Source organism: Alosa pseudoharengus, unplaced genomic scaffold (genome assembly GCF_046254945.1).
Source record: "Alosa pseudoharengus isolate Yale_2024_CS ecotype anadromous, Long Island Sound unplaced genomic scaffold, YU_APseudo_1.1 YU_APseudo_1.1_scf_17, whole genome shotgun sequence".
NCBI classification, from domain to species: domain Eukaryota; kingdom Metazoa; phylum Chordata; class Actinopteri; order Clupeiformes; family Clupeidae; genus Alosa; species Alosa pseudoharengus.
In genome coordinates this window covers 34,425,436-34,448,641 of record NW_027468640.1, presented here as the reverse complement: position 1 = coordinate 34,448,641, position 23,206 = coordinate 34,425,436, and the positions used below count along the sequence as shown (strand labels likewise).

Here is a 23,206-nt window from a genome sequence, read left to right as displayed (position 1 = left end):
CGGTTTCTGTTACCACAGGCCTATACACTTAGAATTAAGAAATCTGAAATCTGATGTATTTGTTATAATAGCTTTCCATACTATTGTGATATTTTGTGTTTGTTTTCTTGAGCTCATCTTAAGCCTGTTTCTGTCCACACTTATCTGGTACATCAGCCTTCTCTTTCATAAATCAACTCAATTTGTTTACACATGGATAACTTTTTACAAAAACATTGGAGGGTTTATCGTATTTTTGAATACAAGCAACGTTTCACTTCCTCATTGATGCGTCTCTGAACAACTAGGTCACAGACCACAGTTTGACATCCTTGATAAAAACAGACCACAAGGAACACACACTACAAACGAGGCCTATTTAGGGTCATATGACTGTTGTGAAGGCAATAAAGATATTACAGAGACCTTTTTTGCCATACAGCCTTAAGGGTTATGTATTCCATTACTCATACTGTTAGTGGGGCAGTTAAACTCAAGTTTTCATAACAATTGATCATTTTATGAAACTCACATTTAGGATCGGCGCCTCGGATTTGGCCCCTGGGGGCCATGATGGCCGGCAAATGTGGATTTTGTAAGTGGAAAAGAATTGAAAACAGAAACTAACAGCTAATACAGTTGCATCTTTTACCCATATATCAATCTAATTCATTCATTAAAAAGTCAAAGACACAGATTGTCTTGACATTGATGTATATTAATTCAATTGAAGGGATAATAACCAGCATGGTGATAATAACCAGCATCACTCGGTTGCCACTATAGGTAATAGTCATGCCTTTATAGCACACAAAGGAAACAAGCGGTTCAGTTTAAAAAGAAGCCAACTTGTTCAGTTTGTTGAACAACTTTCTTTGGCCCGAACAGTGATAAGTGATAGCGGTGGACAGTTAGCTTGTTTACAGTTGATTCCATTGTTACGAAGTCTGCTTCCAGGCTCAACTGTTTTCCTACTATGGTTGTTACAGTACCCTCCAGAATTATTGGAATCTCTGCTAAAGTTGACTAAAAACCGGTATAAAAAATAATCTGTTGGTGATTTATTGTAATCCTTCAATTAAAAAAATTTGGAAAAATCCAACCTTGAAGGGAAGCAAAATTTTTTTGAAAAAAAGGAATATCTCATAAAGAAATACATATTTTTAACAAAAAACGCCTTCCTTTGCCTATAGAACAGCTTGTAATATTCTCCTATGACACCCCATAAAGTTGGAGAATACAAAGCAAGGGATTTAAGACCGTAGAAAAACAGTGGGGTCAGTCAAAGAGGAGAATGCAGAAGTGTAGACCTAGGAATATGGACGATCTGGGGAGATTTTGTAAAGACGATTCACAAAATCTCCCCAGATCGCCCATATTCCTAGGTCTACACTTCTGCATTCTCCTCTTTGACTGACCCCACTGTTTTTCTACGGAGTTTAGATTAGGGGACTGAGATGCCAATGTCCGAAGCTTGATTTTGTATTCAGCAAACCATATTTGTTTTGATCTGGGCATTTGTTTTGGTTCACTGACCTGAGGAATGATCCAATCATGACCAACTTTTAGTGTCTTGGCAGAGATTGACAGATTTCCTTTGAAAATGTTAAGGTTTTTCTTGGTGTTCATGAAACCATGCACCTTAATTAGGTTTCCAAGACCTTTGGAAATAAAAACAGCCCCACAATAGCACAGCCCCTCCACCATCATTCTCATTAGGCATGAGGTTCTTTTCAGTATAGCAATTCTTCTATGTATGCCAAACACACCTAAAGTGTTTCTAGCCAAAGAGCACAATTTTCATTTTATCTGACAATAGACCACACTTCCAGACAAAGTCACTGTACCATTCAGTAACTCTGGCTCTTTACATTAGTAATTAAATGACTGTGCAGGCTTTTACCTGGCATGCCCTCTAAATAATCTATTAGCAGTGAGGTCACTTTTGAAGATAACCAAAGGTCTTTGTCCAAGCATGTTTGTCACATTTCCAGATGATTAGAACCTTTTAATAATTGTTTTAACTGTAAATATAGGCATTTTCAACAAAGTACCTAGTTGTCATAGATATTCTCTGACTTACAAATGTCAACACACTTTCTTTTTATTTAAATTTAGTGTATTCTCTTGTCTTTCCGATGTTGAAAAATGACTAGAGGATTTAGCCTCTGTGTGACTTTATTTTCATACCATAGTGAAAAAGAAAGTCATGAACTACTTCTGAAAGTTCACAGACACTCTGATTAACTTAAATAAATTGAAATTAGCTAGGAAAATGCTTCTGTTAGGTTTTGTTTATAAGATTTTTCAGGGGTGCCAATAATTGTGAGCAATGTGTTTTAAACGTGTTTGATTTATTTCTTAATGAAATTTTCCTTTTTCTCAAAATAAATTTGCTTCCCTTCAAGGTTGAATTTTCCCTAATTTTTTTTCATTAGGAGATTACAATAAATCACCAACAGATTATTTTTTAGACCGGTTTTTAGTCAACTTTAGCAGAGGTGCCAATCATTCTGGAGGGTACTGTATAGTTACCATTCATTAGCATTGATATGGAACGGTGATTCAACTTTTTTTACCAGATCTACACAGCCATGTTCAATAAAGCCAACAGTATTTCAGTGAAGGGTATTGCTGAAGTGTCAGTCCTCATATGAAACCCTCCTTGTGTGAATACGTACACAGGTAAAGGCGAGCAAGTTTACCTGTGCAAGTTCACCGAGCAAAGGGCACCGACAAAGGCAACCAGTCCTATTGCCTCTATGCCAAATAATATGTTAGCACATCATAATGATATTAAATATCTCCTGACATAGGACGTGTTTCAACTCTTCACGTGTGTGTGCTGCTGTGTGACTTCAGTCTTCTTATGTAGCCTACATACCTTTAATTAAACTTGAGTGTCAGGTGTGTCTGAATTCCCCTTCCTTGTAACATCCTCTTATACATTCCACAGTAAGCAGGGTTCCCACACCTTGGTTAAGATCAAATTCAAGGACCTTTCAAGGACTTTCCAGGCCCAATATCCTTAAATTCAAGGACCTAATGTGTCGATAAATTTCAAGCGTGGGCATGGTTAAACCATGTTACCTCAACAGACCAAGGATACCTTATCGCAGTTTTCTTTTATTTTTGTTCATATGACAGATGGTAGGCATATTCTATTTTTCATGTTTGTATTTTGCATAAAACTGAGCTGAAATAAACTTGTCCTAAACAAGTTAAACTCGTTACCATGAACCTGTCGGTTTATTCATCAGAATGTTAAATTAAATATTTGGGCAACAAACACTACTGTGAAACACTGTGAAACACGCAGAAATCATGCTGGCCGTGTACATGTTAATAAGCGGAATTGTACGTAATTGTATGAAATTTTTTTTCCTCAAAAAGAAATTCAAGGACTTTCAAGGACCTCCATTTATTTATGTCTCTTTTCAAAAACTTTCAAGGGCCTTGAATTATTTTTTTCAGATTCACAAACTTTCAAGGATTTCAAGGACCCGTGGGAACCCTGAGTAAGGATAAGTTCTCCTCATGTAAATTAACAATTCTGTTTCCGCATTAGCAGCATACTTGAAGTAGGCACATCAAGTTTGTCATATACAGGAACTTCATACATGTGATAAACAGCAGCATAGTTTGCGGCTGTCAATTTTTTTGGGCACAACTGAAATACTGCCCTGTACCATGTCTGATTTGGTTTGATTCTCAGGTCACCATGGTGTTACAGCTTGGTGTTTATGTTAATGTTACGTAATCACTTCACAATCTTTGATCACTCTTATGTTCAAAATATATCCACCTATGGGAAGAATCAAAGGTGTTTGGTTTGCAAGAACCATTGGTACTACAAAGTATGTTTTGTGTAGACACTTTCTTACTGATATTCACTGTTTATTTTGGTCCAGTATACTTTTTAAGAAAGAGACAGCATGCAGAGTATTTTTTTGTCTAGTTTATATTGTTATGAAGTGGAAGATACCAGTAATGCAGCTGTATGCCGAGTTCAAATAATAAAAAAAACTCACAAAACAAAGATTAAAAACCAAACCAATTCTTAAAAAATTAAAAGAATAAATCAATCTACCACATAGCTTACTAAAACTCTTCATCAATCAAGCAAGCTAAAATATTCACTAATACACAATATATAATAATTATATTAAATCATGATGGCATTGCAGAGCACAAACAAAAGATCAATGACTGCTTAGTCTGAATTTTACCCTCCTTATTATTTCTAGCTACAGGCAAAAATTTGTAATGCCAAAGCTTGTCTAATGGGGCACTAAATTAAATTAATTTAATTTAAATTTCCATCAGATATCCTTGGTCAGTCAAACAACTCTACATGTCTATTAAAACGACTCTTGACTTCCTTCGCCGGATTAATTTCCCTCCCCCATTTTTGTTTGATGGTTTTACATTCACATTACGTGTACAACATTGTCCGGTTGACCATACTCAGTCACTTACACTGAGTCAGAGAAGCTCTTTATGTTGTTTTGACCCTCTGGATTGTTCATAATTATTACTGACACTGGTCAATTACTGGCACTGGTCAATAGTGTTGAAGCAGCAGAGAGATAACACTCAGACTAAACTCGGAGAGAACTAAAAGAGAAAGAGTGGGATATACAGAGAGATTCGAGCATTGGGAGGACCACAAAAGTGCATCAGGTGTCTTTGCTCTGGGAACTCTAGGCTGCCAATCTGGGTTTACAATAGAATTTTAAATGGAAGCAGGGGAAAGGGTGAGGAAAGGGTTGAGAGATGAAGGTGAAGGTGGAAGGGGATTGGAGGAGTGGAGGGGGTTACATTTCCCTTTGGCTTTCTCCGTAGACACTTTCATCGCTGTACGCAATGTAGAGGAAGAAGTCCTCCTCGTGGTGCTCCTGAGAGAGAGATGGAGAGACAAAGTGAACCCAACCGTAAATACCTACACCTAGCGTTTTTACACATTAAACCTTCATCAAGTTTGTGCAACAATCAATAACGGTCAAGACCGCTTTTGAAAAGCTGATATTAGCAGAAATTGAGAGCACCAAAGGAAACAAGACAGTAAAACAGAAGAAATGCAAAGTAATGTATAAGATGTTTATGTGCAACTCTTCAGTCAGCTACAAAGGTGACAATGAAGAGACAAAGTGGACAAAGTGGCAGTACCTGATACAGCAGCCCCATGGTTGCTGAGGTGGGGGGAATGACGTTGTTTACAAAGAAGAAAAGAGCATCCTCAGCTCTCAGGTGAATTCTTTTCCGGATGAGGAAGTAGAACTGGCCCACTACAGGGGGTGCAGACAGAGACAGAGAGAGAAAATCACTGTAACAGCAGTCAAATCTAATCAAGTTCACATTTACATTTATTCATTTGGCAGATGCTTCGACTCCAAATCTATCCAAAGTGACTTACAGAAGGAGAGTAACATTCAAGCTACAGTGCAAAGAAGGCCTTAGCTAGGAATTACTATTGCATCTGTCAAGGGAGCATACATATTTTGACAGGTAATTTTCTATTTCTTCCTGTTGTTTGCTTCTCAAGGGACTCAGTTCAAATATGATGTAAATGATTAAAGGGCCGTTCACACCAGGAACGATAACTATAATGATAACTATAACAATATAAGCGTCCACACTGACCAGCGATTAAGAACGTCTCTCTTTGTGTTGATGAATGTGATGGCTGAAAATCTGATGGATTCTGATTGGCTGTCAGCTTTTTATTGTTCTCAAAATCACTCTGAAAGTGATTCCCAGTGATATCGTTCTTCATGTTGTTATAATTAAAGTTTGTGTGGATGTTGTCATTCATATTAGCTAGAATGATATTTTTTGCTATTATTGGTTATAGTTAGCGTTCTTGGTGTGAACAGCCCTTAAGAGCTTCCGATATTGACATATTCTGAGGAAGTGGTTGAGAAACTCACCTGTAAGGTCAGAGGGGACAAGGTACTTTTTCTTGTCCAAATCTCCTATTCTGGCCTTGGGAGCCTTTTCCACAATGACCTGCCATGCGAATAAAAGCAGTCAATGGTTAAAATCCATTACAACCATAACCACACCCATATTTCAATGTACAAGTACTACTAGTACTGTGGTACTTAGTGTTATGAAGGAATGCACAATTGTAATCTCCCTTTATAAGCAGAACGATTAATTTTTTATGTGCGAAGAAAAAGGGGAAGAGATACATAGTTTCAGCACAAGCTGTGTACTTTAGATAAAGAGCACTGTCACCAGGAAACCGATATATCGTAGTACTGTTTCCAAGCTCAATTGTTTTTGCTGCATGTTACAGAGACTAGTATGGTCTTGGTTAATTTTACTACTTGATAACCCCAGTGAAATGCTCCCAAAGGCTGTTCTGTTGGTCATGTTTTTGCCCACAAAGGTTGCTTTGTTGGTGATTTTGTTTTTGATAATTAGTCTTGGTTGTTTATTGGCCGTTGTGGGAAATCCCCTACCTATAGCACTAAGAATTGAACATATCTCCTGTGTATATTTTCGATTGTACAACTTAATTTGGGTCAGGCAAGAGTTCAGTTGTGATGACTGTGTTCTATTAAATAAACGCAGGCCTCAATAGCATTTATCCTTATAGTAATGTAAAAACTAGGGGTTGAAACCAGCTTCCCTCTCTTGGCCTTGGTGACCCAGTAAACACATTATATGCTCGCTAGGAGGGGGGGGGAAGGGCTGACATGAAACCAAGCCTAAGCAAAATAACTAATGACAAAAGACACTAGTCTGGCTGTCTGATGGAGACGTTAGTAACGACAAAGTGCTCTTTTAAAAATGAGAATCGGAAACCAAAAGGCAGCTTTTATGGCGTTAGGTGTTCAAGCATTACAAGTGTTCCATTGTTTACATGATCTACACACCATTCTGTAGGCAGGTCACATCGTATCAACATAAAAAGACATTGGAAATGTGTGACAACTGCTTGTAGAGGACATCTGAAATTAATTGGGAGTTAAACGCGACAAAAACCGTGGTAAACCGACGCACATACACAAGTCAACAGTTCTATTTTTGGCTAGCTAGCGTTACTCTGTTCCTTGACGGCTACTTAGTTTCTAAATATGAGGCAATTGCGCAAACTGATCCCTGCGTAACGGAATAGGACAATATGCCATACGAAAAAAAATAAGGTTGGTTTGAAGAGGGCTGGACTATCAATTATGTCTAAATAAAGACCACAATTCGCGGATATTCGACGGACCAAGGTTTCCAATTGATGTTTGTTTTGTGTGCTGGCCTAGAAGCTCACCTTGGCTTCTTATGTTAATGTGAATATGTTAGGATAGCTCAAGATGTGGAATATATTAAGGTTAACGGTATTTCATGAACATAATGTTTACAGTTGGTAAGTGTGTATTGTTGTGAACATTACTTAAAACAAATAAAAAGACTGTCAAGTTGACTTCTAAGGGTCATTCTTAGGATGCTAGAAGCTAGCTAACGTTAGCCAGCTATCATAAACCATAGATCCCGTAACGTTAACTATCGGTAGCAACATCAAAATAGCATGACTCAATTCCATATGTGATGAAAACCGTCATATAGATTGTATTATTTATTTAAATTATGTATGTTCACACATAATAAGTAATCTATACATTAGGAAGTAATTGTTTACGTCCCCCGTTTCCTAACGATTGGCTAACCAAAAAGATGACTAGCTGCTAGCTGGATTGAAGAACGACAGATAGCTTTTGGGCTAACGTTAAGGTTAGCGATCACAGCTAGCTTCTACTTACAGGAACCCTGTCAGGATACTTCTTTCTGATTTTCTCTCCCTCTGACCGTCTCTTCTCAAATGGATGCTCTTCTTTGTACTGAAACTTCATTGTTAACAGATGTTCTTTATCGGAAATATCCCAAAAATGTCAAAATGTCTTTGCGTAGAGAACAGGTAACGTTACCGTTATAGGCAGCCTGCGATTCTAACTGCCTTGCTTTGGTGGCTAACTAGCTGCTTCGATGTTTTCTTGGTGCGTCTGTGGCGGATGGATACAATAACAAACTACGTAAACTGCGCAATTAATTATATTCCCAAAGATCACGTACGTTGGCTTCAGTGCCAGTCATCTTATATCCGTTTATGACTATAACCTATGTCTCTCTAGGTCTATGATCTCCGTCCATATAATGACTTTACCAACCAACTGAAATAACTGGATTATTTAAGGATGCCTGCAACACCATTACACCGGACTTCAACCTAAACACAGCGAGTTTGATGCTAGTTTGAATCGTGTCAAGCGCTAGAAGTTTAGTCTATATGGAGGATGTCATCATTCATAATAAATGGGACTCGTCATGATTATGTTTCGCCTTTCAGTGAACAACAACAACGGACTGAAGATCTACTTTATTTTCAGCTAAACCCAAAGGGCGCAAGGTTAGTCTGGTGTTCGTGATGCGACCGTCATATGACTGATTTCCGGGGGTGGATGAGTAAGTAAGCGCGTGACCAGAATTAGCATCATAATTCTGTCTTCTTGTGAGCAAAGTGTTTTTTCTCTTGTCTGATTTCTGTTGTCAGACTAAAATTATACTCTCCAATTAGTGGAAAAAACAGAATTCTACAATCTCATAAACACACATTTCTAAACAGCTGTTCAGAACGATAGAAGACGGAAAAATACACCGAAACAGTCAATCTCCTTATGGCCGGTAGATGGCAGATCAAAATTTACAAATGAGTATTCGTTGCTACATCAGCGCTTCAGGATCCCATTGACCATATCAGATACACTCAAAATGCAACTCGACCCTTGCTCAGCAATGATAAGTGAAGTATTCATCACAGGGTTCCCATTCTACGCCCAGTGTAAAAATTCAATGACTTTTCCCTGACAAAAATCCTGAATTTTCATGACCAGTCGGGAGCAAGCAGTAATGGAAAAAGCTATAAACACCATGCTGTGTGGAAATACATTTGCATTAATGTATTTTGGCAAGTAAAATTTAAACTTCTACAATAACATTCCCTGATTTTTCCTGACTTTGCCCCCCAAAAATGTTTAAAATTATTAGTTTATTAAAATTCCATAATATTCCAGAATTCCATGACCCGTGGGAACCCGGTCACCACTATGAATGCATAGAGAATAGATGGCATTATTTAGGAATACTCCTGAAAATCAAGGGGAAAAAACGGCATAGAGCATAGTATGATACTGACGTGTTTTATTAGTACCACGCACAGAACCGTGTACTGGGCCTGAGCGAGCTGCCTTGAGCATCAAGACTACAATGGTTCAAATGGCGTCCGGACGACACTGATAGGTAAAAGGGGAGGGTTTTTAAAGTTGGTGTTTTAAAAAAAAAAAAAAAAAAAAAAGATAGAAAGGAGGGACTGTGGGTAGTTGTTGTTCAGTCAGCAGTTCAACAAATCAACGAAGTGCAAGTTCCATAAATTCAAGTTATTTTACTACCAAATGTCAGGGGAAGAGAGCATGGGTCTTCCCACTGTCAGGTATGCAGTTGGGGGTCAACCCTGTTCTTTTCCGGGAGAAGAAAGAAAGATGATTGGAAAACAGAAACAAAACAAGGCATTCATTAACCGATTAAAATCCTTTTTCTTTTCCATGCCTTTTTGTCGTCCTTTCATCATTCTCCTAATGTGTTACTCGGTCAAGACGAGAGTAGATTTCAAGGACTGCCCAGGATGGATGTAGACACCAATCATAGAGAATTACATTTCACAGAAATCTTTAAAAGAAAATGAGTCTCAGCTTCATTCTTCTCACGACTTCCCACGTGTACAGCAGTCAACGTCTACGTCTCACATATTCCTTGTAATTTATTTTCTCCATAAAAGTACCTCTTTTTTTTCTTTTTCTTTTTAAAAGTCCCACAACTCAGTCTGCAAAAGCCTTAATTCTTCTGGTACAACAGTCAATTAAGTCCTCAAGGATGTTTCATACAAATCCAAAGGTTTGTGGACAACACTATGATGAACCATAATGGTCGTATTTAGTCTGTTCATTCAAAAACAATGAGGTCACGGGTGGGTTCCACAGCTAGCAAAAAAAGGGGGAAAAAATATTAAAATGATGCGTAATAATGAAAAAGATTCCTTCTCCTCTTCTTTTTTGCATCCATCCTTCCAGACGGTGTTGCCAAACAATAAGACACACACAAAAAAAAAAATATACAAAAGCAAGCGTACTCCCACACTCCCATGTAGGCACGCATTCTCCTCGCACACAAGTCTGTAACCAGAGAACTGTAAGGCCGGGACTCCATTAAAGGAAGGAGACAAAAAGACAAGGGATAAACAAATAAAAACGAAGTATATTCCAGGGTTTGCTCTCCCCGCTCCCATCAATCCTGCTTTATGTGTCTGTCTGCGATCCCTGTGACCTCCCAGGATGTGGGGACTCCTGGGGAGGTCAAAGGTCAGCAGTGTGAGAGAGCGGGCGGGATGAGTCAGCAGCCGGGCAGGATGGGATGAAAACAGGGAGGCTCCCGGGGAGGGGTGGGGACGAGGCGAGGCACCCCGTCTGCAAGTCCATCACCACAGCCGGTGCTGGTGGAGGTTTCGACTGAGGACAGACCTGACGTCTGCAGTGAATCTGTGACAGAGGCACAGAACACGAGTTGATCAGTTTGCATGCATGCACACACACACACACACACACACACACACACACACACACACAAAATGCACATTATACAGTATATTAATTAACATTATTAGGGGTCATGGCAAGTGATGGTCTATAAGTCCACCAACTTATTGTTCATTTCTAAAAGTTCGAATTGCATGTTTTAAAGATTTCACTGTAAAATATTGAGGTGTACCACAGATCATAGCTGTTTCACTATGTAGGTGTTGAGCTCACCTTAGTGCATCTAGCATAGGCAGCAGGTTTAGAAGTGCAGTGTCGCTCGGGTCACTGAACCACGACTTAATTGGTATTGCATTGTCTGATAAAAAAGGAACAAACACACACAAACACACACACACACACACACACAAACAATAAGAAGGTGGAAGCTAATCCAGTCTTCTCAACTTGCAACACAACAAGCAAACCACAAGGCAGCTAAATTATTAAGTAATTTCTCTAATACCCTTGTTTAGAAAACATGTGTGGCCTAGCATGCGGTTTAATACTGTGTGTTTGTTAATCTGGATAGCTGGGCAACATGTATGCAATTGAAATAATAATTAAAAAAATACCACAGAGTCTGTATGTAAAGGAAAGGAAGTGAGTTTGTTGTCAATACACAAATGGATTGGGCAACCTGACACAACTTCAGAGCGGAACAACTGGTTTGACCATGCAATTGACTCAGTCAATAATTACCACTGAGTAAATGTTTACGAGACAGAGAGAGTAAAAAAAAAAATAGCTAAAAAAAGAGAGATGGAGAGAGAGACCGCATCAGCGTGCTGAGTGTGTGTGTTGACTTTGAACACCATACCTGGATGACTGCGGTAGGCCCCGGGTGAGTTGTCCAGGATAACTATACTTGATAGGTCATCATGTACAACAGCGAGGTCTTTTACATAACTACCTAGATCCAACGTACAATGCTGCAGAGAGAAGAAGAGTGCACAACCACAAAACACCTGATATTAGTCCTCACACTAAAATTATAGTTTGGAACACAGTTTGGTTTCACCCAAAGAAGCTTTACACGTCTTGGTAGCAGTGAGATTGTCCATCCTCACACTCTATGGGCAGCCATCGACACTACAAACTTCTCTCACCAACACACAAGACTAAAATTTTAACAGTGACTGTCCACAAAGCATATGACACACGTGAAGCAGCAGTGCAACAACAGGGATCGTCATTTCATTTTGTTTTAATTTGGGGTAACCCTGTTACGCAAAACAAGCAATGGTTTGATAACCAGACACACTGCCAAAAACAAATTGCAGTTCCCATATGATGACCTCACAGGATTACCTGTCTATAATATCGGCGCTTAAGGATCCCTCTGTTGTTGTCCAGTTTGTCTGCCACTGCGGAGCCATAGATCTCCATGCTGGCAGTAAACACCACTAGCTCGTACCACTGACTAACCTGTACCAAAGTGAGGGGAGCAGGGATACATTGTCAATCAGTTCCTTTCCATTTTATTTACACTTGTGCAATTAATACAATTTTCACCCACAAATAAACGGTCAAAAACAAACAAAAATGCATATTATCATATGCCGATTTAAAAGACCTTTGACTTACCACTTCCAAAAAGAAGTCAACATGTGGTCTTTTATGTACAAAGAACCGGACTGGGTGTTTATCAATTACTACCTGCAAGACAGAGGTAGAAGAAATTAATTTCTGTTTGACCTGACGCATGCATGTGTCTGCATAAATGTGCACTTGTGTTGTTGGAGTGTGTGTGTGTGTGTGTTTGTGTATGTGTGTGTGTTTCAACACCTTAAAGAATGTGTGTGGGTGAACGGAAATAGTGTAACTGTAGACGTATTGATCTCCGGTGTGTGTGCAAGACTGCTACAGTACTAAAAAGCAAGGGTGAAAATTTAGAATCAATACTGTGCCTTCCGCAGTAGAGGGATGTGTGAGGTATGCCCATGTATGTCTGTGTGAGGGGCCACCTGCATGGGTGAAAGATAAGAAATTCAAAGGCCATGTCAATCTGATCTTTGACACCATATCTGGGGGGAGGTGTGAAAACAAGGAGTGCAAAACAAATGTGTACCAGACTGGGAAAATGGGTGTAAGAACAAAACGGGTGTAAGAACACAATTTTCCAAATTTAACTTTAAGTTGGGACACTTCTGATTGGTGAGCATGCCTACTGTATGAAAAACACAGCACTCCTGTTATGGCTCCCACACACAGTTGCGTGCGTTGCAGTGCTTGAGACGCATCCCGTTCACTTTACATGGGCTCACGTCATCCGTTGCCCAACTGAATTGTGGGTCCATTGCGTCGTGTTGCTCCCGTCGCTCGCGTTGAGAAGTTCAACTTTTGCTGCACCGACAGACGGCATCAGCCAATCAAATTACGAACAAGCGAACAACAAACGGCACCAGCCAATCAAATTACGGTTATACCTTAAATCATTTGCATAGCTACCGTCGGGAACACCCACTGGCATGTGTTGACGGAACGCAACTGTGTGTGGAAGCCGTTAGGTGGGCTTCACTGTCTGTCACGCAAGAAGGATGGCATAAATATAAAAATCATAGATGTGACAAGAGTGACCATTGGGACAGAGCTACATGATTAATTGCTGTCTTTGTGATTAGCTAATTGCATTAGTTCAAATTGTATTTCAATTAAAAATCAAATAATTATGCAGCCCTATGAGTGACTGTCATTAGTGTATTTGTGTAAGAGGTCATGATGACATGGGCTATGTTTACACTGGCAGACCTTGATACAGTTCTGATTTTTTGCCTATATCAGATTTTTGACTGCCTATTTACATCTACGTTTCAAAGTGGCCCATATCAGATATCTCTGATTACCTGGTTCACTAATTTGCTTAACAGTTGAGTCAACCCACATGTGCACTAAAGGAATTTTGGTCAACAAAATGAAAACAAACACACAGATGGCAATGCAAATGCACAAAATAACACAAGCTTTCGTTAATAAGCTATAAGCTGTTTACTTTAGTTTTCAAGGTTTTTTAGCAGATTTCTTTAAGGTGAAAAAGAAAGTGAGTCCTTACTGCAGCTTTTCCATCTCTGTTTTCAACGTTGAAATATGTATAATGTAAATGCGAAAAGGTAAAAAAGATTGTGGGCATTTTCAATCATGTACGAGCTAAAAATGACAGGGAATATCCAATCTGTCCCTTTACAGGACAGTCGTATTGGCACATATCCGAATCCATGTGCTTTTTCGTGTGTTCATGATGCACATCGGATTACATATGAGCAAAAAAAATTGGAATTCGGTCACATTTAACTGACGGTCTAAACATAGCCATGGTGTCTGTCTTTAAACATTTCTCTCGTGCCTTTTTGTTTTTAGATCTATTACCATTAGTCAGCACTAACACAGCACAAAAAAGATTAAATATCCAATCTCTTACACTGGTATCAAGTGATCTAGTGGTGCTATGCTTGTCAGTGGCAAGTCTTCTACAAAGTGGTCATTTTCTCAAGCCCTGGCGTGACATATTCTACTAACATCTAAATTAGCTGATCTGAACAACTGGACAAAGGGGCTGCATTACAGTCAAGTCTTAGAATTATGTCTTATGTCTTGTGTATGTATGAACATGAAGACTTTAGGTGTGTTATGTTGAAGACATTTTGATTAACACAGTGCTTCTTTTATTGGAAGATATGTTAAAAGATATTAGAAGAAAAAAAAAGTGAAAAGGAAAACCTCTAGTCCAAAGTTCTGGCCCTTTTATGGAATAGAGAGGGTGTGGCCATCCATCACACCATAACATTCATCTACATTATATTTAACATGAAGCCAATGAAAATCTTGCATGCACAAATCCAACATCAACTTCAAGTATAAAAGCAGTGAAGACGGCACCTTTTCACAAAACCTGTGACTCTGTATGTGTATATTTCTATTGGCATGTGCAGTGTCTGCTGGCATGAGTATCATGCTCACCCACCTTGAGGATGAAGTCTGGAGGGGTACCGGGTCGCACTGTGGGTCTTAGAACTCCATCATGGTGCGAGTGGATAAGTGTCTCGTCTAGATCCAGAACTAGGACCTTCCGCTTCACTGCGTCTGTGCACACACACACACAAAACCACACGGACACAAACTAGAGACAAATGTAGACTTCCTTGGACACCTCCACCTCATAACCTCAACACATACAATAGTCACTGAACACTTGTCAACACACCAACTTAAACACAAACAGACTGTCTGTCTGTCCATCTGTCTGAGAGAGCAAGCACTCATTTGACAACAGTTGTTTGTTCAGACCCATTCAGCAGGCTGGAAGGGAATTGAGATGAGCCGTGTTTGTCTCTCCATTGTCTAGACAACACTCCTATTTGGATAGCCCTCCACTTTCAGCCGGTTGCATAGCCAGTTATTTTCACATTAGCCACCCACACACACTACATGTTTTCAGGGCAGTCGATGTGGCGGCACATACATTATTACATGTCTAAATAAAGGAAGGCAGCACGGTGTCAAAATCAACAAGTGTTTGTTGTGTCAACAAATCAAGTGTTCATGGTGTGTCCATTCCTGACATTATTAAAGTGTGCCAATCCATGGGAGTGTGTTTGTTGGGGGGACGGGGGGCTGCCTGTTTATTTGCATCATGGCCAGACACCTGTCATAGACCTGTGCTACTATATAGGGATCGTCCGATATGGTTTTTTCAGGGCCGATTCCAATGTCAATCATTACCAAAACAGGAGGCCGATAACCAATATGTAAAACCGATATGTCAGTTGTCAAAAAGGAGGGTAGATAGTAAAGGCGAAATGCTGCAAAAAAATCATTCAAAAGCATTTAATTATGCAAACTTTCCTTTCTTCTTTTGATACACAATTGTCTATCAACTTGCATCACAAGTGTAAATCCTGTGTATGATGTTAATCCAAGAGCTGAGTGATAGCAATTATTTTCATAGACTAGGCCTACACAATGGGCTTGTTAACTATGTTTAAGGGACCTGTCACAAAGAGGATGCTTGGCCATCGTGTGTGTGAGTGCACGAGAGAGGGAGAGGAAGAGGTGCATGCGTGATGGCAAGTGTTACGATTGAATAGTTTAACAAAACAGTTTTAAAATAGTTCTTAGGCTATTTAAGCATGCAATTTGTGTCCATATGTAGGTATTAAGCTACACTTTTGTGAGCCTAAAAGGCACGTTAATAGCCAGCTCAGGACACGATTTACTTCAGGTCGGATTAAATTACTGGCCCTGCGTGCCTGTAGCCTGGTCTTTTCTAACAGTCCGTTTCAAAAAGGAGCAACTAGACTTTTTGACGTTCGCTATCGCATAATTTAGGACTTGTCTACTATGTAGGCCTAAGGGATAACGTTCGCCAAGGTGTCCCATTATTCACAATTAATGGACGAGGCGGAGGCAAAGAACTCGACTTTGTAACTAGTAGCCTAGGCTAAACAGCATAACGTGCATCAATCGGGAATTTGCTAAAAGAAGGAAGTGGGAGCTTTACTTATTGATCCGGATCAAAGAGACAATAGCTTACAAAGTGGTGTTTTTGTAACTTCAGTGTAGATGATTGTGATTCATTGCAACTTCAGCAAACAACATTGCAACTTCAGCAAACAGCATATCACTAACGTGCATCAATCGGGAATTCGCTAAATGAAGGAAGTGGGAACTTTACTTATTGATCCGGATCAAAGAGACAATAGCTTACAAAGTGGTGTTTTTGTAACTTCAGTGTAGATGAGTGTGATTCATTTCAATTTCAGCAATGTAAGGTGCCTTCCTTAGGCTACCTTCGAAAAATAGCTCCGTACAGCTGAAGCCCAGTCAGTCTGCCTCAGTGAGAATCCTAAACTTTCTCTGTGTTCAGTCTTCGATCCTGATTGGCTGATTGGTCGACCCCTACTGCTATAGTCTCCTGTCTTCTAAGGAAAACTTAAACTGAGCTACTGTCGGCTAAGAGTGTCAAACTGAGAAAAGAAAGCCAAAGTGAAACTAACTGTGGCCAAACCCTTATGTTTTATGAGTGAATGAGTGTGACAAAGACCAGCAGATAAGCTGCATGTGATTGGAACAGCCTGTTACATAAGTCTGAGTTCTCAACACACTGACAGAGAGAAGAGAGAAAGTGGGCAAGAAGGAGAGTGACAAAGAGAAGAGTGCATGAGGCAAGACAGAGAGAGATACTCACTGAGTCTGTTCCTGGAGATAGGAGACAACGGTAAAGTGTCGTACCGCACCGTCTGATACTGGATTACCTGATGCAAAACACACATAACAGGAAAGACTTAGCACAGAATCACGATAAGGCGCACAACATCAAAATCCTATATTCTCACAAGGGCTATATTTAAACATGGCATAAAAAGAGGAGAAACTAGTTTCTAAATGCAGCTGTGTTCCCTAGTGCTCTCCTGCCCCGAGGCACTTTCTTCTACTAAGGAGAGAAAGGACGTGTCCAAAAGCACGGACGTGTGCGCTGTGTTCCATGGGATGCAATCTGTGACTAAGACTGGCCACCACTAACAAGGCCACCTTGTCCTTTCCTTCGGCAGGCATCGGTCCTCTAGGAATGCAGTACAAAAGCAAAAATGTCTGGACCTCCAGAACAGCTACATATTTGTCATGCTAGCGGAGTCAGAGGCAAGTGAGGACACTTACAGTCTGTGTGTCCGAGTTCTGCTTCCTCTGAACTAAAGGGTGATGAGACTAAGAGAAACGAGTCATTTGCGTACTAAAAGGAGACCACCATCCCATTGCACTTGGGCAAGCAGGGAATGGAAAGTAGTGTACCTCAACCCCAGAAGACATATTCACAGGTGTTATTGATATCTGAACAATTGAGTATGAAAGAGAATGTTACCTGCTGTCGCTAACATAAATTTAATTACTAGTTTGCAAAACTGGACTGATATGGGGCAAAAAGGGTATCGCGCCAACGACTCCAGGCCTGGTGGGTGCTTTAGTTCACTGATGATGGTCTGAATGGGACCAAATGCACTGATGATGGTCTGAATGGGACTGAAAACGTTTTGCACTTGGGAGCACTTTGCACTTTTCACTGACTGGTAGGGCTGGGACAACGCGTCGACGTAATCGATGACGTCGACGCAAAAAATACGTCGACGCAAAATATGAGCGTCGATTCGTCAAGCATAACGTGTGCTGCTAAATATTTTTAATTTTACACCTTCAGTGTTTTTCATACGTTGACTAATCTGTGGCTGGGCACCACGAAATCAAAACCGGCCACCACACATTGATGTTCTATGTTGTAGGCCTGCTATTTAAATTAAAGATAAGATAAAATAATTTCATTGAGCTGCACTTGCCACTTACTCACACAGTCTTTCCTCGCCCCGCCCGCTCTCTCTCGTAACGAGCCCGCTGCTCCTCCTCTGCATGTGCATTTAACAAAATAGTCACGATTGTTGAAGGATTGTTGTTGCCACATAGAAGCACTGCATAGAACACAGTGGGCTACATTGCTATTAAAAGCATCGTGACCATGCTGCGCAAATTTGTTCAAAACCGCTGCATTAAAGTTAAAGTAAACTCTGCTAAGGTCTTATCACAACATAGTACATTGAGGAGACTAAACGAAGTTAAGTTACAGTATGCAATCAAGCAGTAACCTTATCTCAAAGCTAACGTTAGAATACTGTTTGGATGTCAAGTTTAGCATGCTTACTTGCAGCTGCTTGTATTACTCATGCAGGGCTCATTTTATTGACTCTGTTTGCAAAATCCAGATGGAAATGGAAAAGTGTTTTCCAAGACTCAAAAGTGCTTGTCCAAAGGAGAAGTACAAACTGTTATTTGAACTACGTTATGAATTGCATCCACACATGATTCCCACAAGAACGTCTTAAAATGACTAACTGAAACTTTATTGAATGCTACCTCTGACTAAGAATACATTACTTTGCACTTGTAGTCACTTGCACTTCAGTCTTTTATTTTGGAATCTTAAGAGCAATAAACATATATTGCAATGTTAAATAATTCATGTTTTTTTCATTCAGATATGCAAATAAACATGTATAAGTTGCTATTAGTGAATTAATGGGGAGATAATCGATAATCGAATCGAAATCGAATCGGACTGAAAAAATGAATCGTTAGATTAATCGATGCATCGAAAAAATAATCGCTAGATTAATCGTTTAAAAAATAATCGTTTATCCCAGCCCTACTGACTGGATTAAAAATTCCATCGGCAACATTAGTGTGCGAGTTCTTTCTAGACTGAACCTTTCGCATACTGTGTCATCTGCATCCTGTTATGCTACTGCATTTAGAATCTAGATGCTCCTAATTTTTCTCATCCTTGGGCCTCTCAACTACCATTGTTAATGTCTACCCCTGAGTAGGCCTAAGCAGTACTCCACAGAGGCACTCCAGGCTTATAGTGACCACCACCACACACACACCATTGGGCAGACACTCTTCACTGCCTGCAGTCTCTCCCTCTGGCTATTTTTAGATGGCCCAGCTGTCCAGGAGTGTCAACGGGACAAGAGGGGCCAAGCGGAAAAGGGAACCTCGCAGGGTGACTTTGTCCCAGAAGCTTTCGGTGAGGCCCTTCTCCAACGAGAGAGAGAGACAGAGAGACAGGGAGGGAGGGAGAGAGAGAGAGAGAAAGAGAGGAAGGGAGAGAGAGAGAGAGAGAGAGAGAGAGAGAGAGAGAGAGGAAGGGAGAGAGAGAGAGAGAGAGAGAGACCCTGAGATAGGTTGTACACGCACATCGGCACATGCCAGCCATAGCTGCATGCCTGATCTACCAGTTGGTGCATTGGTCAGCAGTTGAGGGGGTGTCTGAATGGTCTCCCTAAAGTCACCAAAGACAAACTGACAAGAGACTATTTTCTGTTCTAAACTTGCCAATAGCTTTAGGTGATTATATCATTGATGCCATGATGTTAGAAATATCTCTCCACTGAATAATTGTACTTACAGCAGACGTTCAATAATAAAAAAAACTATTTCATTATTTTCATTCAGTTTTCAAGTTTGATTTTTGTAACCCACCTAAATTAAGGCACATTTTGCTGAGGTAAGCTCATTACCATGTAGCATGAACAGAAATGCTTATGATGAGCTGTTTTCAGCTCAGGCCTTTGTCATATTGGCATTTTAGGCTGTTACACATATGAAAATGCAAAACAACTGTAAATCCCGTCATTTAAAGTATTTATATTGATAACAAGCTTTGGATAACATTTGCTGACGATACTGATGGGCACTGATGAAGTGTTGGGCACCCTATACATAAACTCTTCCAGGATATTATTCCTGACCGTTTCTTTACTCAGATCAACTTCTTAATACTCAACCCATAGATTACCACTATTATGCAACTGGCTTAAGAGAAGTGTGCACATATGTGAATGATCAGCTTACAAGCCTGTTTACATATGCCCTGTTTCTGAATTAGAACACTGCATTGTTCAAGGGTGCTTACATAAGTGAGATGCTCATCTCTGGCTGTTTTGAAGAGAAAAAAAAAAAACTCACGTTTCCTGTAACTACTTGGTGGGAAAGTGATTGACCTTACAGCTGCAGTGTTTGGGTTACTGCAGGACTAAACCCTGGGTTTGGTGGTGTTTGAGTGCAAGAGTAGATGCTTCCTTCAGTGCTGGAAAAGAACAGTAAGGTCTGTGTGTCATCTTCATCCTCCACACACTGCCGTCAAACTTGCCTCTCTCTAATGGATTAATAGTAATGGTAAAACTGGACCAGAGAGAACGCACCAGAGCTCTGAGGGGAAGCACATCTTTCAATTTCAGTGTGGTACAACCACTAATGTGACTTGTTTCAAAGCTTTTCAGGATATTAAACAGCCGGATAAAGTATAAAAACGTGAAGAGCACTGCAGCACTTTCCCCAAATAGAGTTCATGAAGCACCTGTTGCACTAGCCTTATGCTTGGCTGGGTTAGCACTCAAAGTCAAGTTAAATGAAGACTCGAAAAGGTGACCTACTGTCAGACACATCCGTTTTAGCACAGCAGGTAAGATATCGTAATAGGGCTTGTTTACCATGTGGCAGTGCTTGAGTTTAGGTTTCACAACAGTAAAGAAAGATGCAAAGCCACACTCACAGTTTTGTGACATATGGACATAATAATGTCCCACCATAACACTGTTTTGTTGGCTTAAAATAAAACCAAATGTGATAACGTTCAGCTAACAGAGCGCGGGGAACTGGTCGGGGCATTCCATAATTTTGAAGACGTCTTGAGCACTTCGTTTCACTTCCAATGGACTGTTTTGATATTTCGCAATATATTATTCCTAAATTCACAAAAAATCGATTTGACTTCAGCATGCGCCTAGGGGTACTAGCTGACAGTAGTCAGATTAGTTCAGGACAACTAAACGTGTGCTAGCTAGAGCATCAGAGGTGCACAGCCAATTTAACACGACACGTGCCAATTTTCCAGATTACATTGTAACCTGATCAGGTACGATGTGGCTACATTGTGACTTTGTTGTAGCATTAGCCAAACTAAGATGTGTATGATGAGTACAAAGTATAGTGATTAGGCATAACGTTGCACTAAAAACATTATGATGGTGCCAACAGCGGGAGTGAGTGTCGAGTGACCACCAGTTGCGATACTGTGACTTTCATGAACTCGAGACATGAAACGCAGACATTGACACTCACCGTACGTAAATGCTTCCTGAGGATGTACATGATAAACCCCCATATTCTGGACGTCACACCGAGAAAAGTGCGGACACCAAGCAGCCACTGGCGAGTCTTCAGCATGTTGACACACCACGCCAGACTCCAAGCAGAAAAAACTCAAAATGGGCTATTTTAGTTGATCACTTTTTTAAAAGACTTGAGCAGAGTCTTCCAAAAAATGTCCTACAAAGCCTCTCTCAGCCGGTTCTCAGTTCAGTTGAAGACTGGTCGAATGAGTGCCCCTGGACGTCTGCTTGGCACTCGATTAAAAATATCAAATAAGTACAACATTTGCCCAAATACTATGACCACCAACCACCAAGTAAAAAACTCGAAACCGTTCCACAAAATTGTTCTGTTGACGACTATGCTAGCTTCAGTGAGCTAGCCTGCTAACGCCAATGTAGCCAGCTACTTCAACCAAGTATCTAGCCAACGTTTACTAGCAAGCTAGCTTGAGAGCCAGCAAGCTAACGTAGTGTTCCGGCTTGTTAGATTCAAACCTTCGTTAAATATAAAAGTGGTGTAAGGATGGTTCGGCGTCGCATTTAATATAGCCCTCCGCCTGCTTGCTCTAATCGATATGCAATGATTTGGTAGACCGTAGTAAAAAGTCAGTCACCATAAAACCCCTTCTAGTTCAGAGCAAATCCGAAATCGAACAGCAAGCCGCCATCGCCACCTCGCCGTCACTTCCGTGGGTAGAAGTCCTCGCAACCCGAAACGAACCTGCGTGGCTTGAGCTGGGCTTGTTCCCCATGTCACTGAAATACGCAGGACAGAAATGTTAAACACACATAAACTCAGTGTAAGAAGACAAAAATGGATAAATATATAAAAAATATTTTTTTGAAAGGGAGAGGCAGGCGAGTTTATAATTATTGTACAGTGCTTAATTTGATTAAGTTATGAATGGGTTCCAACATAGTTTAGTGCGGATTTAACCCACATTGCTTGTCCAGAGGCCTATTCGAAGACATTTCAAATTTCACTGTAGGCTATGGACCGGGCTCTGCAGCTGCTGAAATAAAACAGCTAGCCTACCTCGATTCCTATACTTGAAAGCTGCGCGTCGCTGATAGGGGCGAGTAGGCTATCGTGAACAAGCCCAAGTTGTTGTGCCATTTGTTGTGACTTCTTTTACTTTGAATTCTGGTTAAAGGCTCCAGACCTTTTACATAATTACTGGTTGTTTAAATATTTTGACACATTTCAGCTGTTATCGACCCAACACACTATGGGGCATGAGAAAAAAAAGCAAACTTGTCCATTAAATGTAGGCTATGTAGAATGGACTTTGTCTTTTGATAAAGTAGGCTAGGCCACCCAATACTTCCATAGGCAGTTATTGTATATGACAACACACGATTGTCACGTAAAATATTTGCAAGTAGGCTCAAAAGACCCTGTTCTCGGCCTAGTGATTATGTCAAGCAGTCATATTGTATCTCTTTCTGGGTTTCCTTCATTGCAGTTATTTTCTGAAAGCTGCTCTAGCTTGCCCCTGATTTCAGTCCACATGAATATAACTGTTGCAAAAGGGAAGGAAATCAAAGCTATTATTTACCAAAATGCCTGCAACCAACACACCTTTCCAAATGATGAGATAGGCAGAAGTTGTTTGTCTTCTCAGGAACTGACCTCATCTTGTCAGCCTGGGACTGAGGTAGACAAGACCAATTGAAAGAAGCTATAAATAGCCTCTGATTCCCCAAGCAGCATCTTTGAGTAATCAATAAAAACATTAACATCCATATATTATCTTTCTAACAGTAACCAGTTTGACAAGGAACTTATACAGGGTTCCTACTCCAATGAATGAGCATTGAATAAACAAAGTTGGGCTAACCACAACTACTCAAGCAAGCAGTAAAGCTAATAACCAGATATAACCAGTCTTGCGTGGAAATATA

At 40.2% G+C, this 23,206-nt stretch overlaps 2 protein-coding genes across 2 annotated transcripts; both read right to left on the bottom strand.

Annotated features, from left to right (window-relative positions):
* Positions 1-3,922: 3,922 nt before the first annotated feature.
* On the bottom strand, positions 3,923-7,977 carry LOC143127714 (gamma-aminobutyric acid receptor-associated protein). Its single transcript, XM_076289376.1, has 4 exons — positions 7,743-7,977; positions 5,910-5,988; positions 5,149-5,267; positions 3,923-4,877 (listed from the first exon to the last, which is right to left on the bottom strand). Exons 1-4 carry the CDS (start codon positions 7,830-7,832, stop codon positions 4,797-4,799), a joined length of 369 nt encoding a protein of 122 aa, XP_076145491.1. The 5' UTR covers positions 7,833-7,977; the 3' UTR covers positions 3,923-4,796.
* A 1,183-nt stretch (positions 7,978-9,160) lies between these two features.
* Positions 9,161-21,991, bottom strand: LOC143127713 (CTD nuclear envelope phosphatase 1A-like). Its single transcript, XM_076289374.1, has 8 exons — positions 21,270-21,991; positions 16,789-16,855; positions 14,566-14,684; positions 12,192-12,263; positions 11,916-12,032; positions 11,425-11,536; positions 10,839-10,923; positions 9,161-10,568 (listed from the first exon to the last, which is right to left on the bottom strand). Exons 1-8 carry the CDS (start codon positions 21,372-21,374, stop codon positions 10,508-10,510), a joined length of 738 nt encoding a protein of 245 aa, XP_076145489.1. The 5' UTR covers positions 21,375-21,991; the 3' UTR covers positions 9,161-10,507.
* Between the last annotated feature and the right edge of the window lie 1,215 nt (positions 21,992-23,206).